At 42.6% G+C, this 18,287-nt stretch overlaps 1 protein-coding gene across 1 annotated transcript in view; it reads left to right on the top strand.

The window, feature by feature from the left end:
• The window catches only part of fam135b (family with sequence similarity 135 member B), a 35,637-nt gene extending 25,124 nt beyond the window's left edge, over positions 1-10,513 (top strand). The window contains exons 10-19 of the mRNA XM_029514860.1: positions 353-426; positions 505-738; positions 1,410-2,744; positions 3,783-3,949; positions 4,202-4,293; positions 4,421-4,518; positions 5,471-5,622; positions 5,768-5,878; positions 6,416-6,529; positions 10,308-10,513. Of these exons, the coding sequence (XP_029370720.1) occupies positions 353-426; positions 505-738; positions 1,410-2,744; positions 3,783-3,949; positions 4,202-4,293; positions 4,421-4,518; positions 5,471-5,622; positions 5,768-5,878; positions 6,416-6,529; positions 10,308-10,513 (2,583 nt within the window). The remainder of the gene's footprint in view (positions 1-352; positions 427-504; positions 739-1,409; positions 2,745-3,782; positions 3,950-4,201; positions 4,294-4,420; positions 4,519-5,470; positions 5,623-5,767; positions 5,879-6,415; positions 6,530-10,307) is intronic.
• Positions 10,514-18,287: the final 7,774 nt, after the last annotated feature.

Here is an 18,287-nt window from a genome sequence, read left to right as displayed (position 1 = left end):
CACTGGTATCAGATTACCCAGAGGGGATTCTGGCATGCCACCACCCGCCAGTAGTGTTAGCATTTCAATTAACTCTTATTTTTTAATTATCGCTGGATGAAAATACGCCAGAGACGGTGTTTGTGGTGATTTGCCTGTCACTGTGACTTGTGACTGACTTTCAAGGATGAAGGGTTTCTAACTAGAACTGGACAATGAGAAAGCTTCGGAAGTCATCTGAAGTAATTAATGGTGTGCGGACCTTGAATCCTTGACTCATTTTAACTGAATGTTGTAATCGTCCCATCTTTTAATGCCTGTAAGTATGGGACTGAGGCTCTGCTAAGAATACAAGTACTTTGTCTGTCTCCAGGTCAGGAGATTCTCTGAGGCGTACTTCTTCACCGAACACCCAAAAGAGATATCGTTAACTTTTCAAGAGGAACTGTAAGTCATTTCCTTTCAGAAAAAGATGGAATAATTACATATGCAGAGAGGAGTATTTATATCACTCTCCTAATTCAGAATTAACAGACACGGCCAGATAGCTGCAGAAGTGCGGAGCTCAGACTACTTGACCAAGATGCCTCCTTTACCTGTTGAGTGCCTGGACATTGATGGAGACTGGAACAGCCTACCCATCATCTTTGAAGACAGATATGTGGAGTCTCCACAAACAGGTAGGATGAAAGTATCACTTAAACTGTTGTCCTACACACTGACATCTGCTTGTCACGGCCATGGTATCACATCAGGACTGTAACATTCCTTTTTATTTCAGATTTGCAATCACATGTACCATTGCCTGCGACTACTGAGGAGCAGACCAACTCAGATCCCCCCATCACTCCTTCCAACAGGATTCTTGAACGCAGCCAAGGAGCCAGATCACCAGCAATACCCTTGGATCCTTTGGATAGTGATGACTGCATGGACATGCCAACATATGTCTCCTTGATTGCAGAAGAGAGTAAGACTAGGATCAGAAGTATACAGAGCCCCATTCCTCCCGAAAACAGAGCTGAACTCTTTCAAGCAGAAGCAGAAAACTTGAAGGGGCCAACAGAAACTCAAGACCAGGTTGAGCAAAACTGTAGTACGGGGTCAAGGTACATCCCGGGTAAGGCTTCTGATGTGGATCCATACAAAGGGGAAGCAGCTCTGGTTCACACCTTAAACCATAAGCTCCTCACTGACTCTGCCAACACCTATGAAGAGTCCCCTGTTCATATTATAACAGAAAATACCACTGAACCTTGTGACACCACAAAAGAAAGCAATGCAAGGGAGGTTGCAAACAATGAAGAGGAGTCTGACATTGCAATGCCATTAAACCACTCCATGGAGGAGGAGAGTGAGGACACCCCTCTCATTAGCTTACCTTCAAGCCATGGGCATTCAGCTATATCTCCCATTCGTGGTGATCTCAGGAAAGAGATGACTCACCGTGGAGGCCTGATGGGATCCAAAATCATGAAACGTTCATCCTCTGTTATTTCTGACTCAGGTATTGAGAGTGAGCCCAGCTCAGTAGCGTGGCCTGTGGAGGTTGCACTGCGTGGTCGACCTCCTCTAGACTTTTCCAGTGAACGGGAGTTCCCACAGCAAATAGTGTGTCGCCACCCTGTACACCGCAGCTCTCTGGAAGGCCTTCAGATGGAGAGTAATGGCAGCCTTCCAAGTGCAGGTATACAGGCCTCACTCACCTCGATTAGCTCCCTGCCCTATGAGGAGGACCAGCAGCAGAGACAGCTCAGCAAACTGACCAAGTCAGTCTCAGCGCCACAGATAAGTAGCCCAGAAGACATTGAGGAGGACCATGTGCTGCTAAACCAGGAAGCAGATACTAAGAGCTTTGTGCAACACCAAGCCTGCTCTTCTTTGATTAGCAACTTGGATTCAGAGCAATCGGAATCATCCTTCTTAGACAAGAGTTTAATTACAAATCTTGGCCATATTCTCTGTGAGAGTAGCTCAGAAAAGTCCAATCCTCCACAGTGCTTGTCAGAGACATACAGACCCAAGAAAGTGTTTTGTGGTGTATCCGAAGTGTTGCTTCCACAAGAGTCTGTCAAAAGCCCTCATGTGGAGGAGAGTACTGTTATTGGCAGCTGTAGGGAGAATATTAACCATCAAACACACATCAGTGGAGTGAGCGCCTCAGTGGAGGATGTGCATCTCATTGAATCGGAAGCAGTGCCCTGTGGCTGTGGAAATAAACCATGTGTGCATAAAAGTGCAGCAGATGAGGAGAGAATTAACTCTGGAGAGGAGTGCCACCATTTGCATCAGACTGAGCTACTTGGTGTTAAGGACAACGAGGGTTTGGCTCCCTCCCAAACACCTTTAGAGCCTTCGGGGCTTCAACACTCCAGCGACCCTCCCAACAGTACCACCACCACGCAAAGGCCCAATGACTTAACAGGACTGACAGCCAGTGATACATCATCTTTTGACCCAAATGGGCTGTTACCCAGTGAAAAAGAGCCTTTGGAGTGCCAGAGTAAGAACTCGAAGATCCCCAACTCGGGGCTGGCCTTTGTGAATAAGAAGATGATTGAGGTGGTGAACATGTCAGTGTCTTGTGCCCCGACCTGTCTGCCATTTTCTTCTGTTCTGAGAGACTCTCCGTCCATCAGCGGCATGTCCACGCGCCAGGCAACCTCACCTATCACCCACCAACCCCTGGGCTCCTTTGGCATCATCTCCTCTTCTTCACTGAACCCCCTTAACATGGACGAGGAAACCAACGAACGAATGCTAAAGTAACTTTACCTGCAAATTTCGAGATGCTAGTTAAGATACAACATTTTTTGTACTTTTTCTTAAATACAATTACTGCTGCTATCAAAAGGGGAGCTGCCCAGTTTCTAGTGTATAAGTCCAATAGCTAAAGGTTTATATGTCACACTCAGTTAAGAAACAAACACTATGTGTCAGAGTCCTGTCTGCCTTCCCAGTCAGGCTAAGAGGATCCAAGCATGTTTGATGCATCTCCAAAGATGTTTTCTTTTCTTCTCAGTGATAAGTAAATATTAACTCTTTTTTTCAAGCAGATTTATATGCGTTAGTGATGTTTGTTTAATGACTTTTGGATCTGGCTGTCAATAACTAATGTTTCTGAAGATGCAGAGAGACTACAGAAACTTTGTAGGACTGACATAATAATGCACAGCAACTTTCAGGAAATAAGGCCAAAGCTAAAGGTTTTCTGGGTGTGCAGAGACAGCCGTTGACATCTGGTGCTGGAGATGGCAGTTACTCATACTCAGAAAGCCTGGCATAACAAAATGAAGTGAGGGCAAATTTGAAGTGAGAAAAGTCAAGATGAGGTGAAATGCCTCCTGCGTGTATTAAATCACATCAAAGAGTGTGCAGACAAATCCATCATGATTACCCCAAAGTACAGGAGCTGGAATCGGATTTGTTTTGACTCCAGCATGACTAAAATCTGTAACCTGGCTGGATGACAGGCTAATCAAACTTAGAGCAGCGAATTCTGTGAGACTTTTGGTCATAAGCTTTGGTTTCCAAGAAAGTCAGCTAAGTGAAGTGCAAGTAGTTAAATGCAAAAAAATGCAAGAAAAGTTCTATTCTCTTTTAGATGTCACCCTTTTAGATGGAAGGGGAGAAAACCGTAAACGGATTCAGCTTTAGTTAGCTTTTAGTTTAACCCATTATGCAACTAAGGCTTGCATTAGTTTCTTGTCTTTGCACATTACTGGAATGTTCTTTCCTTTGATTTCCTAATCCTGAATATATTCTTTTTTTTTTTTTAAATCATAATTTCCCTTTTTCTCCAGTTTCTACAAAGCAAAAGAGGAGCTGTTCAAAGAGTTGAGCTTTCAGGCCAGCCTTTACAGCGACCTTCCTCTCCTGGCATCAGATCTACCCTACTTCCCCCCTGAGGAGGACGATGAGGAGTTTGATGATGGCATACACCTCGTAGTGTGTGTCCATGGCCTTGATGGTGAGTCTCCCTGCAGCATAACTTCAAGAACATTATAGCGTACTGTACAACTTTTTCTTTTTTACTTCAGTGTCCTATTAGCGTTGTAAATCTCTGAGCGTATGTCCTGCAAGCTTAAAATATCACACTGCAGCGTATAACCCGTGAATACTAATTTCTTAAAACATTCAAAGTGTGTCTTTAATGATTAATGAGCGCTCTTCACTAGAGCTGAGCAAAAAAGTGTGTACATAATTTCCTCTCTGCTTCCAGGAAACAGCGCAGACCTTCGGCTAGTGAAGACTTTTATTGAGTTAGGGTTGCCAGGATCCAGGCTCGACTTCCTTATGTCTGAGAGGAACCAGGTACATTTGGAGATGACAGCGACAGAAGCAAATTGATGAACGTGCGCAGTCACATTCTGTGAAAGTGCTTTAAGGAAAATTGTAGCGCTGACGGCTGTGTTTTTTGTCTTTTGCCATTTCCCTGCAGACCGACACGTTTGCAGATTTTGACACCATGACAGACAGGCTGCTGGATGAGATCATCCAGCATATCCAGCTCTACAATCTTACCATCGGCAGGATAAGGTCAGTCGTTCCAATTTAACATACACATGAGAAGTGACAACTCCCCTTTTGGTTGATTTTGATTGTTACAAACAAAGCCAAGAGCCGATACAACCATCAATGTAGGAAGCATTTGGCTTGGTCAGTAGATGGCAGCAGAGTCTGTGCATCAGTACTTCAGTATGCCATTGATGCCTGAACACTGTTTGGTGATAAAATATCGACTGTACAGTACAGACCCTAAATAGATAAGCAGCACAAAATTTATGAAAATGTCTTTCAATACTGTAACAATAGGTTTCTGACTTTCCACTTTAGAGACTATGTGGCAGTTTATACAGTGCTGTGTTGCTGAGTTCTTACCAAATTAAGCTATTCATCTTCCTGTTTAATTGCCCTCAATGTGCCAATTTATTTGTCTTATTTATTTATTAATTTTTTGTAGGACTTTCTTCCAAAGTTTGTTTACTTTCTATTGCGGCATATTCTCCTGAGGGAAAGAATCAAAGACAAAACGCAATGGACTGCCAAAACAGCATCTGTTTCTCTCCACATTACCTCTAGATTCAGTTTGGTGGGGGACAGATGAGAAGGTGTAGACCTATGATAAGGGATTTTGTGGAGAGCTGTAGCAGTACAGTAATTAAACTAAATGACAGACATAGCATCACATAGATAATATTTCCCAGTGCTGGGGAGATGCAATTAATTGACATGGTGCGTTTTCTATGTTAGCAAGTTGTCATTTCCTTTGAGAATGTTGAAACATTTAGCAAGTTAATCACATTTTCTGTAATTGCCAATGTTTTAGCTTAAATTTAAAAAATCGAATCCGGTGGAACTTATTCTGAGGAGTATATGATAATATATTGCACTGTGTCAGAGGTCAGTAGCGTTGGAGGGACTGTTTTTCCAGTCGCCCACTCAAGTTGCAAGTTTATCTATCTGAAAGTTGTTTGTCTTCGGCCAACAGCTTCATCGGCCACTCTCTGGGGAACATCATCATCCGCTCAGTGCTGACTAGGCCTCGTTTCCGCTGCTATTTGCCCAAACTGCACACTTTCCTCTCACTGTCAGGCCCACACTTGGGAACACTGTACAACAACAGCACATTGGTCAGCACAGGTAAGGCCACTGTGCACACTGCAGATGTGCTGTCCTCAGCTCCTTATGTTTATTTTTTGTCTGAGAATACCATCCATACTGCTCAGTGCCTACCCCGGCAGCAAGGGCCTGATAGTGTATGCATATGTGTTGGCGTGTTTCTTAGGTCTGTGGTTAATGCAAAAGCTGAAGAAATCAGGGTCCTTACTGCAGCTCACCTTCAGAGATCACGTTGATCCGCGGAAAACATTCCTCTATCTCCTGAGTCAGAAACCAGGTAAGTTTTGAAAGCGGCTGAATTAGGAACAGGCACTGTATTGACTGTTTCACTTTAAAGACGATTATTTGAAAGACAGCCTATTCAAATATTCATAAAAATGCCGTCATCTTGTCTTTTATGTCAAATTTCTGTGTATGTCAGCACGCTAAAATTCAAACCCCTGCCAGTGAGCTGAGAGAGGCCTGCAAGGGGCCTCCCCACTGTGTGAGTGGAACAAAGCACTCGTTTGTCAAGCGGGCTTGAAGACGATAAGCCTGAAAACGCTTTTTTCCCCCTTCAGAGCTGTGGCAGCCTGACAAAATGATCCAAACCCTGTCATTGAAAACCCACCAGTGCACTCTTTTAAAAGGCTCACAGACAGGAGACTGGAGAAAAAACATAGTTTTATCATATCAAGCCTGTCATTGTACTTAGCGACTGTACCTTGCATTTTACAACAATTTCACTCCTTTCCTTGGTCTCTCTATCCCTCACACAGACGGGCTTGTGCACGCTCTGCAGACTCACTTTTTGGTTTGTCTTGTGTCCTTTCAGGGCTCCAGTTCTTCAAGAATGTGGTGTTGGTGGCATCTCCACAGGACCGATATGTTCCTTTCCACTCTGCTAGAATAGAGATGTGCAAAACTGCTCTCAAAGACAGAACCACAGGTCAGGAGTGCATTCTTTATATTAATGTTCTACTTTATTCTCTTATCTGTCGATTAGTTGTTTCTTTTTTTTTTTTTAACATGCAGTACTCCTTTATTGGCCATATGTGGCTGTCATTCATCAAAAGTTAAATCTGAATGTTTAAAATATGAGTGGAACATATGACTGTAGTTATATTACCATATACTTATGTGTAAGCTTTTTACCAAAAAAATTATTTCAGAAATTTTTGAGATTCATCCAGTCAAGTTGTGGCCACTATTACTGTAAGGGCTGTGCTGGTAATTAAAGGGGATTAGTGTCATCTAGACAATACTCAATCCCTTTAATAAGGTCAAAACCTGGAGCAAAACACAAATCCACCGTATCAATGCATCTATAATAACAGATTTCCTTAAATATGAAAAGTATTTCGTTTTAATTTACCACCACATGGCAGGCCCTAGAAAAAGGAGTTTGCAACAGCATGTACAGTCTCACCCATCTTGTTCATCATGGGAATGAACCTTATTATTACAGCAGCTGCAGCAGAGGCCAATGGGCCAGCGACCGTAGCACCAGGTAGATAAACCCCAGTAAGAGGATTCATGGAAGACCTCCTTATAACAACTACGTCACATGTGCAGGCAAGTAGAATCCTGAAAACTCTGGGGGATGTGGCTACACGGGCAAGGATGGACTTCAAGCCCAGCAAGTTACTGAGCATGGCGATAAGGAAGGGGAAGATGACTGATGTTTTCAAGCTCCGTGTCCAAAGAGAAGAAATCCCAACAATCAGGAAGAACCCAATCAAATGCCTGGGAAAATGGTATGATGACACCCTTAGTGATAGGAACAGTATTTACAGAACTGGCAGAACAGGCAGATGAGCGGCTGAGGAACATCAAAGGGACCGGACAGCCTGGCAAATTCAAGTCCTGGATCTACCAGCACGGCTGCTACCAAGGCTAACGTGACTGCTGACTATGAGATACCCATGACTGTGGAAGATGCAGTGGAGAAAAGAGTCGTTAAACATCTGAGGAAATGGCTTGGCAGCTTTAAGGCAGCATGGTCTTCTAGCACCAGCACCCATCTGCTGGAGCTTCGGGAACATCAGGTGAGAGGGGTTCTGAAGGCTGTAAACCCACACAAAGTGCCAAGATGGGGTACTCTGCAAAGTACTGAGGGACTGTGCAGACCAGCTGTCAGTGGTCCTAACAAGGATCACAGTCTTACCCACCCTGCCTGAAAGCAGCCACCATCACTCCCGCCCCCAAAAAGAACACCATAAGCAGCCTTAATGACTACAGACTGGTGGCACTGACCACTGTGGTCATGAAGTGCTTCAAGAGGCGAGTCCTACACCACTTCCTGTCCACTTCCACCAAGTCCTGCCTCCCCCATTACTTCGACCAGCAACAGTTACAAAGCAAGCAAGTCAAGACCTGATGCCATCGCTCCTCTTCTCCACATTGCCAGGAACCACGAAACAAGGAAATTAAGTCAGGATGCTTTTCGTGGACATTTTGTGAACATTCTCATCAGGAAGCTGACTGATCTGGACTTCCCACCCCTCATTTGTGACTGTATTCACAGCTCGCTGATGAACCACCCATAGACATTGAAGGTTGGGACCCCCACATCCTCCACCAGAAGACTCAGGACGGGCTCTACTCAGGGCTGTGTGCTGAGCCCCTTCCTGCACGGCCTGTACACACATGGCTGCGTCCCCTACCACCACTCAAGCATCATTGTCAAACCAATAAGATGGTGTTGGATTGGCAGAGGAAGAGAGTAGACACCACCCCACTACTGATAAATAGTGTCTGTGTGGAGAGTCTCCTATTTCTGGTTCCTTTGGTGTAAATGTGGCTGACGACCTGACGTGGCACCAACACTACAGCTGTGGTTTGAAAGGTTCAGCAGAGACTCCACTTTTTAAGAATTGAAAAATTGCCATCTGGAGATCAATACGTTGCACAATTTGTATTGCTCCACAATGCAGTGTGCTGATAAACTGCATGACAGTGTGGTGTGCCAGCTGCACACCCAAGGAGAGGAAAGTCCTGCAGGGGGACATAAAAGTTGGCACAAAAGATCATCGGCTGATCCCTGCCCTCAATGGAGGTCATTGCAGACTCTGGGGGGCTAAACGGCAACAAAGATCCTGTCTGACCCATCCCACCCTAGCCAAGGCCTCTTCAACCTTCTGCCCTCAGGCAGAAGATACAGGGTTGTGGGAAGAGCAAACTGGCTCAGAAACGGTTCCTCAACAATGATGTGCTATAGACTGTGTAAATGTGTGTTTATAGCTTCCTTTAAGTAGTTTAAGTTTTATATTTTTTATAGTTTTTTTTAATTGCAATATCTATCTTTTGACAGATTTGCACTAGGGGAAGAGAGAATCCCAAAGCAATTTCAATGTTACAACTGCTGTACAATGACAATAAAGGAGATTCTGATTCCGATTCTGATTTATATTAGATAAGCCCAGCTCCAACTTTCACTTTCAAGGTGGGACTTGGAGGCTGGCAATGATGTTCAGAGATTACAGAGATGAGCTAGTCTGTGGAGCTGGGATAACAAAAAGGTCAGGCCCATAGTGGGCAGCAGAAACTGTGGTGAAGCGGGCTGAGAGCTCCCTGATGTTGAGAGACATTATTTGTAGTCTCTGCACAAGGTGGCAAAGGCTGGGAACTTCCCATTTCCATCAGTGGGGCAAGGCAAGTCAACAGGCAAAAGTACGGCAGCAGATTGAGGAAGTGAGGAAGGCAAAAGCTTTTGAACTTGCAACCAAGGGGACATGGACCAGATGGGATCTCCCAAAAAGAAGAGTCTCATGGGCTGAACTTTGGAGGCTAGACCCTTCATAAACTTCCTCCTTAGACTTGTGTATGGCATGCTCCCATCTCCAGAAAACCTGGCAAGGTGGGGCATGAGGGAATACCCTTTGTGCAGACTATAGGAGAAGAAGTGCTTACTCACTCACATCTTGGATGGCTGCAACATGCCAAGGTGTCCACGGTGATTGCTTACACACGCAAGAAGGCCATAGTGGAATTGACTGTCCCATTGGGGGAAGGGTATGACGAAGCCAATGAGTGCAATCTGTGTGGGCAATGCTTACTGCAGGATGGGAGAGGTGGCGGAGAGAGCCTCTTGTTGGTTGTGGCTTAAAAGGGAGGAAGAAAGCTGGAGGCCTGGAGTTGATGTGCAGTGATGTGGCCGCCACTGTGGACCCGCCAACCCGGTCGAAACACCCAGTGAAGGTTGGACACCATCTGACGATATTGGCTCCAAGCCAAGCCTCGGTTGTTCGAAAAGAGCAAATGCATTTGTGGCATCCCCGGACATGTTAATCAAGTTAAACAAGTCACAATTTGCCCTTGCAAGGTACATCATAGAAAACACATACGCAGCACTCCACTTGGGGCACCTCTAAACCTCTCCTATTAAAACCATCAAAGAATGAAAAAGAAGAATTAAAAGTTGTAGTTTCAGTCTTTTAAGTAGTAACACAGGATGATACAAAACCACAAATTGTATCAAATTTTTTGCAAGAACATTTTTTTCCCAAAAACATCTTCCTAATATTAACGGCCGTGTCAAAAAACCCCAAAAAATGGCAGAATGGATGTAAATTTGCTGCTCTGTTATTCTTGGTTCGAAATGAACAAAAGAAGTCCTGTTTAAGATTGCATATCTGATTAATTCACTTATTCCTTCATTTGTATATAAAAGATGTTTCCTAAATATCCCAGGACTCGTTTTAAATTTCAGCTTTTTCGCTCTGCAGGGCCCGTGTACACTGAGATGATCAACAACCTTTTGCAACCCGTTGCAGAGGCCAAAGAATGCCGGCTGATCCGCCAGAATGTTTTCCATGCTCTGCCCAACACAGCGAACACTCTGATTGGCCGCGCGGCCCACATCGCCGTCTTGGACTCTGAGCTTTTCCTGGAGAAGTTCTTCTTAGTGGCAGGGCTCAACTATTTCAAGTAAAGGTGCTAGCACTGCGGGCTGACGGGACAGGTGACTGACCGAGCCTATTTAGAGGAAAAGGTCCTTATCTTCACCTTGTACGGTATAGTGTATATAATCCCTGGTATCCAAGAGGCAAGACCTGTATATCCCATCGGTTAGGATTGTTAGCAGCTGTAAAAAAAAAAAAAAAAAAAGAAGAAGAATAAGAAAGAAAAAAATCTGTGTATTGTGACTGTTTAAATAGCTGACTCAGAAGACTGAGTTTGGCGTGTAGCCATGCAAGACAAAACATCTTACATCTATCGCAGGAATGACTGTAGATGTTTTGAAGGCCTTATGAATAACCTCTCAGACAGAACACTAACAGATGCTAATTGTGGTTTAAAGCATTTAACTACTTTCCCTTTAGAGTTGGTTTAGCCTTTAGAAACACTGGTTGATTTAATTCCTCTTTAAGGGTTACACTGATGATAGTCCTGCATTATCCTTCATACTGAGGCAACAGATGCATAGCATTTATCCCCTTTGATTGTACATGAAGTATTTTGTTGTACAAAGCATCTATATTCCTTTATACAGAAAAGTATATTGTTTCAAATAATTTATTTTTTATCTGCTTATATATGTTAGTGGAAGTACTCCATCTAATTGTGTTTTTTTTTTTGTGTTGTTTGTGTGTCATTAACACCTGTCAAATGAGATGTTTATGATACAATGCAGGTGGAAGTGTTATGTAGCCTATAATTCAATATAGTCAACTTTTTCATGTAATTACTATCTATTCATTTCACTAATCACTGACCCTGATTAGCCTAACATTAGGAAAATTAGAATTTTTAATTATCTCTGATACCAAATGACTCTACTGAAAACATTAGCCCTTAAACCGACTGTTTGCACTGATTGAAAAGGTGGAGTATTTATGAAGTAACATTCTCCATGCACCACCCTATATATAACTGCAATGGCAAAATTTCCATTCCAATTTTCAGTGAAAATCAAAAGAATAAAAAGCATTGATTATTGCACATTTCCATCCCCTACAGTTATGCAAACATTAGGAGATGGTCACATTAGGACTGGTGTGCACTAATTCTCCCATTTGCATGAAACCAACACATAAGACGTGAGAACTTGCTAATTGGCTTTGTAATTAGTAGCTAGCAAAGTTAATTTTAGAGCCAGGAGTTGCTTGAAAATGTTCTGTTGATTCTTGTTGTTCTGTTGATTGCATGATGGAGATTTTTACTCTGGTTTGTCACTGCTTAGCATACAGACAGCCACATTTTCAAGCAGCATGCTTACACCTAAATATGACTGTGAATGCATTTTGCTAACACAATACCATCAAAACCTTTCTCATATCGGGTGCAAGTTATCCAAAAGTCAGATTTTTTATTGCCCTAAGTAGTAAACTTGCTACAGAATATGCTACTAGCATGTTCAGGAAGACATGCTCGCAATTGTGGTACTTGCAGGATAAGTATTTAAGTAAATGAACAGAATTACCCAACTAAGAAAGACAAATAATTCCTTTTTCATGCGTTTAATAATGCGAGGAGGCTTAAAGCTGGTTTACTCACGTCATCAACATGAAAGCATTCTGTAGGCCTGCATAAAATGGGAAAATAAAACACACTACACACGGTGCGTACTGCATGGCTTTCTTGATGAACAGCTCTGTAGATTAGAACACAAAGAGTTCACAGGAAACTTTTACTTGTGTTATTTCTCAAATGCCGTGAATCAGGGTTTCCGTGTATTCATTTTATTTTTTTTGTTTGTTTGCTGGAAACCTGGATTATTTCGCATACTATGGACCAACTGCCAAGACTTTACCGAACGCGCTGTCAGCTTCTACGAACAACGATCAATATGATGCATGATGACAGCAGGGAAGTACCATCGTAGCAGACTCATGTTGTGTAATTTGCTGTACACAATGCGATTCTTTTTTCATCTCGAGAACTAAATCAACAATGTTTTGTAAATAATTCTTTTTTATTTTTATCCTCCACAACCTTTGCTGTCACTTTGAAGCGTGACGGGAAAGGGGCACTTTTCTAGCATACCGGTGAGGGCTTTTTCCTCATCACCGTGCTGTCCATCAAATGGTGTTTACATTTGGGTATCAGCGAACTGTTATCATAAATGTCTCATTTCCAGCGGTGGCTGTACTGCATATAGTACTTATGTACACGTAGAGCGCTATACCTAACCTTTGCACTGGTTTGATGTCAAGTGTACTTTATTAACAACCTTGGATCAACCCCTGTTAGCTTTACAACACCCAAACAGCTATTTCTTCCCATGTTCCTTATTTTTGCTTTGTTCCATCCATGCACCGCCTCTTTACATCTGAATGCTGTGCCCCACACTCGCTCTTAGCTGTCCGTCGCAGCCATTCAAGCATAGTATTGTCTTCAGCCTGTGCTGTCTAGACAACTGATGGCGTTGCAAAGTGCCCTTTTCTGTGTGTGGAAACTGGTGCTGTGGTAGTACACTGTAAGCAGAGTGTCATGGTGAATGACTCTAATCAAATGAGCCCCTTCAGGACACAGGGATCACTCTCCAAAAGCCGCTAAGCAAAGCTGCAACTGTAGGAGCTGCCATGCATCATGCATCATTACTGAACGCCCCACACACACACACACACACACATTTACTGTGAATGGATGAGGCTGTAGCTTATTTGCTTTTCCTTCGAGTGTGCTTTTAAGGCCATGTGTGTTTACTCAAAGGGGTCAGCGCGAATCGATGGGCGAAGAAAGTGTTGTGATATTGGGGTTAGCACCTTTAAGGGCAAATACTGGGTTGCAATTGTTTCCTGAGATATATTGCTATCCTGGAAATTGTTTCACTTCAAGTATTAGAAGAGCTATTGCATCTACATAATACTAAACTCCATTCAGATAAAATGGCAAATTACTTATTTTTTCTTTGACTAAATATGTCTCCGGGCTTGTAAAATGTATGATAAAGCTGCTTCCGTAACTGAGAGCGAATTCAGATGTGATCCATAAATCCAATAGATCCTTGCAAGTGCTGTCAACCTTCAAAACTAGCTGACTTGAACCTTTTTGTATTCGATTGCCCTTTACTGAGAGTCATGTTCATTTGTAGGGTAGGTGTGCCTGAGTTGTGTATGCGTGTTTGAGTGTGTGTGTGGACGGAGGTGTGCCATCATTGTTAGCTCATCACTGGAACATCCTTCTTGGGTTTAACTGAATGTAAAAAATGTTTGACTGCACTGTGAGGAAGATGTATTTATTTCATTCTGCAGTTCTTTTGCTGAATGTATAACATGTAAAGTACAGTAAATACTACTTCATCTGTGCCAATATTACTCAAATATTTTTCTATGTTGCTGACTGTACTGTATGTACTCCTTAGTAGCTTGTGTGAATATATATATATATATATATATATATATATGTATATGTATATATATATATCATAGAATTATTATGATATGACGTTATAATAAAATGTTCTTTTGCATAATTTTTGTTTCCTGTTTACTAATTATTTTATCTTATTTTTCACATGTTTTGGTTTGTTTGTTTTTTTTTGTTTTGTTTTATTATATTTTCTTGATTAGATTTCTAGCTCAAACCATTTTAGACCGAGTGTCCATTCTGACACACATTAAATAATTATAGGCTTCATCCAGAAAAGTCCACTTCAGCACATGTTTGAAATAAAAAAAATAACATTCTCAACCTTCCAAAACTTTAATTAAACTTTCTTGGACAAGATATGCCATCAATATATCATGCAAATAGTTTGCAAGGAAAATCATCATTCTGATTATTATAAAGAACATTATATTAGTTTTCTAGTTCTGATCTAAAACCTTTTTACAAAATGATGGTGTATTGAATCGATTCTGCATTGGGTGCTGTATATAATTACCAAATCTTAAAACTACCAGCTCAGCCATCAGAGAGTTGACTGATATTTAAGACTCCTAGAAGACGGACAGGGACGACTACCTAACGTATTGGCCTCACTATGGCTGTCTTCCTGTCAGTGTCCCTGAGCGGTGCTGCGTGTAGATATGTGGCTGTGCTCTGCCTCGGTCCACAGAGGCAGATTTGTCACGGCCTGTAACTCCTGTCTTTGTATATTCTATTAACAAGCCCTGTTGTTGGACAACAGGACCCGCCATTTGTATTGTCCGCCGCTAGCACGTGCGGTAAACGAATCATAGCGGCAATCCCCCACTGATGCCCCATTTCAACTGCATCAATTTATGGCTTCCAGGTCTAAGATACCCCACAGCTATAAATCCAGGCTACAACAATCCATACTCAATTTGATTTCAGGGTGTTCCTTCTCATTCCACCGTCCATTTGTCACTGCATGTTGAACTCATGATCCAACTGAGGGTAGTTGGAGTCCCTCTACTTGCTTTTTCCTCCTCTTTCTTTCCTGCCTGAAATCAATAGTGCTCATTCTTCCACACCAACCCTAAAGACATCACTCTGTCGCTGAAAACTGATGAGAGAGCCGCGCTCACACACAGTAATGCATTTCATTTGCCTGCAAGTTAACAGCAATTGGTTGGTCACATTCAGTTATCATCAAACGCACCAAAATCACAGCAAATAAAAGGCGAATGCTTGTTTACTGCTCAGATCTCGTGCAAACACATCCCCTCTGAGACCTGTCTGATTCTGCATGTGTCGCTCCTCCTTGGCCATAAAGTGGAGGGAAAATGGTTTTGTCATTAAATCCATCACTCTCATCTGATTGAAGTGGTGTGCATTCTATTGTTTGCCTTGTGAAAGAGGGAAACAATTATTCCCAGAGTGATACTTTGGGCAGACGGCGTCAGTAAGCATGCCGCCGGTGGGAGTAATTATTGCTGCATGAAACTGTGCTGGAAGGTAATAAGATCTCACATGGTCTCATTATCTCCCATGACACTGATGAGGATTTCACACCCGAGGATCAGGAACATAAAACAGCACAAAAGCAGCAGAACTGGACTTTCAGGACAGCTTTGAGTGAGACCTTTCAGTTTTTTCTGCTAAGTCTTGAAGTATACTAAATGCCATGGAGGGGGAAAGCGGATCATTACCAATCTCTGTGCACAATCATGTTTATATAGTTTGGCAGATTTCTCTTTGAGGGCACATCCCAGCAGAGGACAATAACAACCTGCCACAAAGCACTTGTTTTCAAAGACAACTTTGGTGTATTGTTATGAGCAACTGACAGTGGGGAGAATTTCTTGAAAGCGCTGATCAGCAGACTCCCATGTACCATGAGAAACCATTCTGTCTGCCACGCAGTAAAAACCAAACCATTTCTGATCAAGGTTCTGCTCACCAGCAGGAAATGACACTCAGGGATATTGCTGCTTATCAGCTAAACTTCACTGGGATCACTGAAATCATTGGAATTTGTGCTCTGCAGACAGAGAACATCCAAATATCTGCGACCAGAACTTCACCTAACCCAACCAAATTATAGGACAAGCTTTGGTTTGGCAGTTGAACCGGATGAACAGCACAAGGAAGGATTCATCCTCTGGGGACCATAAATATCTAAATAATATCAATAATAATAATATTACCATCAGCAGAGTTGTGGAAATAGCAAAAGATCTGGTTTGTATTGTCATGCAACAGCATTAAGAGTTTAGATGTTCTTGTGAAATTATGCAAGAATATTTTCCTTTTTAAAAAATAAAGCAAGCTAAGTTTTGTTTTGTTTTGTACTTTTTCAGTCAGATGGTTGGTAGGATGTGACACACATTCAGAAAAATGGAATTGTCATTTTCAAATAAGTCTTCCGAGCAGTCCAACGTTTAGCCACGCACTGCAACTGAAGGGCAGCCAGAGGCGTCCTTACTTTCGCTTTTTAACAAGTGTCAAGCTGTAAAATCACTTGATTGCAACTTTCTCGTTTATTGCGTTCTCTCCAACCCCAGAAAAGTGTTTTGGCTGTATAGGACCGCTGTCACACAAACCGCAAAAATTAAACAAAACAATGACTAAAAGCTGAGCTCAACCATTTCATTTTCTCGCAATTAACAAAGCTGCTTTACAGCCAAAAAAGATTTGCTGTAACTGCTCTACAGAACATAACTTTGAACCGAATTTGATGCAAACTGTGGTACATCTTAAATGAAAAGTAAAACATCAAGTCTAGTCCCGATTCTTTTCACTGCTTGTCTTCTGATTAGCATTGGGAATGTGTCTTTCATCTCCATGAGTTTCATCTTCAACTGATGGGCTGAGGTCCCCTCAGAGAGAAACCCATGTCTTCCCCACAATTAGTGTCAGGAGATGCCAGCGTGCTTTTACAAAAAAACTGCAATCTCAGAGATGGCCTCTAATAACCAGAGACATTAATCTTTAAATTTGCTCGCACTCTTCGTTCATTCATTTATTCATCTGCGACCACTGATCCATTTCTGGGTTATGGAGGATGCTGGAGCCAATCCCAGCTCACTATATGCTACAATATATAAAGACCTAAACATTCTTCTGATAAGCATTATCTCTCCTGTTTCTTCACTTTCAATGCCTATTTCTTGTTATGATGGATCTCTCCAGCAGATGGTGGTGTGATCTCTCTTCCTGCCTGCTGGCTCTGGTTATTAAAACGTTCAGCAATGAAGCCATTTTGTCAGTAATATGAGTTTGTCATTGATGGTGAGAGGAGAAATAAGTTACACAACACGTTATAAAAGCGATAGCTCGTCCTACGGCACTGCGTTTAGGTGGATCCTGTAACATGCTTGTGTTGCTGTGTACTGAAGGCGGGCTCACAGGTGTCCCTACCTGCTGGCAGAGAGCTGATGTAAACCTATAGGTCAGACGCATCCCTAATGAGCAGTGCAGCGTGAGAGACAGTGCAGACGTAAGGGCAACAGTATTGATCCGGAGACCTTTACTGTAGCGTCCGCACTGGCAATAAAGTGTCAAGCTGCCTCCTCATCTCTCCAGTAAGTGTTAATACCACGGGGAGTAACTTCTGATTAATGACAGGACGGTCCGTTCAGCTTGGATTTAAGAAAACCAAAGAGAAACCCTTAAGTGAATGTTTCCTTTCACCTTCCCTCAAGGTGACCAAGTCAGCTTGTGATTCTGACAGCACCCCCAAATTCTGTAATACTGCTGGAGAGCATAGAGCCCACTTTACCAGTCACATCCATATTATTTCACAGCTGGGGTGGGCTGTAAGCGCGGAGGTCGGGGGAGTCCTGAAACAGACACTTATATCCGCCACAGATGACAGGCTTTCAAGAAAGAGTGAGAGAGATGCTCAGAGGAAGAGGGAGAAAGAACATATGGCTAAAAAAATAAAGTAACCCTGAAGAGCATTTGAAGAGAGAGAGAAAAAAAAAGTGAGGAAATAGGGATTTTTTTTTTTTACATTTTTTTTTTTTCCCATAACAGGCACCAGAAATGAGTGCGTTTTGCATAATAATAACCAGAGTCAGGGGAAATAGCTTGTGCAATAACAGGCCTTATTATACCTGTAAAGTTGATTACTCTAAAAACTCCTGCCCATAGACTGTTTCCTGCCTCAGTCCTGTTCCTTTCAGGCATTCTACCCCAGGCCCCGTGCTGCTTTTACATCCGGCCCCCACAGTTTACAGGGCTTCCCCCTCCTGTCCCCGACTCTCACCTCATCAGTCCCAATCACCAGATCTGCTTCACCTACCGACACATCCCCTCCTACCTCCCCAATCAGCTCTCTTCCATTCCCATCAGTTCCTTTTGTTTGTTGAAAGTTTGTCTGTGTGTGTTCCTGTTTCTTTTCCAGCGCACAA

Source organism: Echeneis naucrates, chromosome 11, assembly GCF_900963305.1.
Source record: "Echeneis naucrates chromosome 11, fEcheNa1.1, whole genome shotgun sequence".
Taxonomy (NCBI): domain Eukaryota; kingdom Metazoa; phylum Chordata; class Actinopteri; order Carangiformes; family Echeneidae; genus Echeneis; species Echeneis naucrates.
The sequence above is the reverse complement of the archived record's forward strand: the minus strand, read 5'-3'. Positions and strand labels throughout refer to the sequence as shown.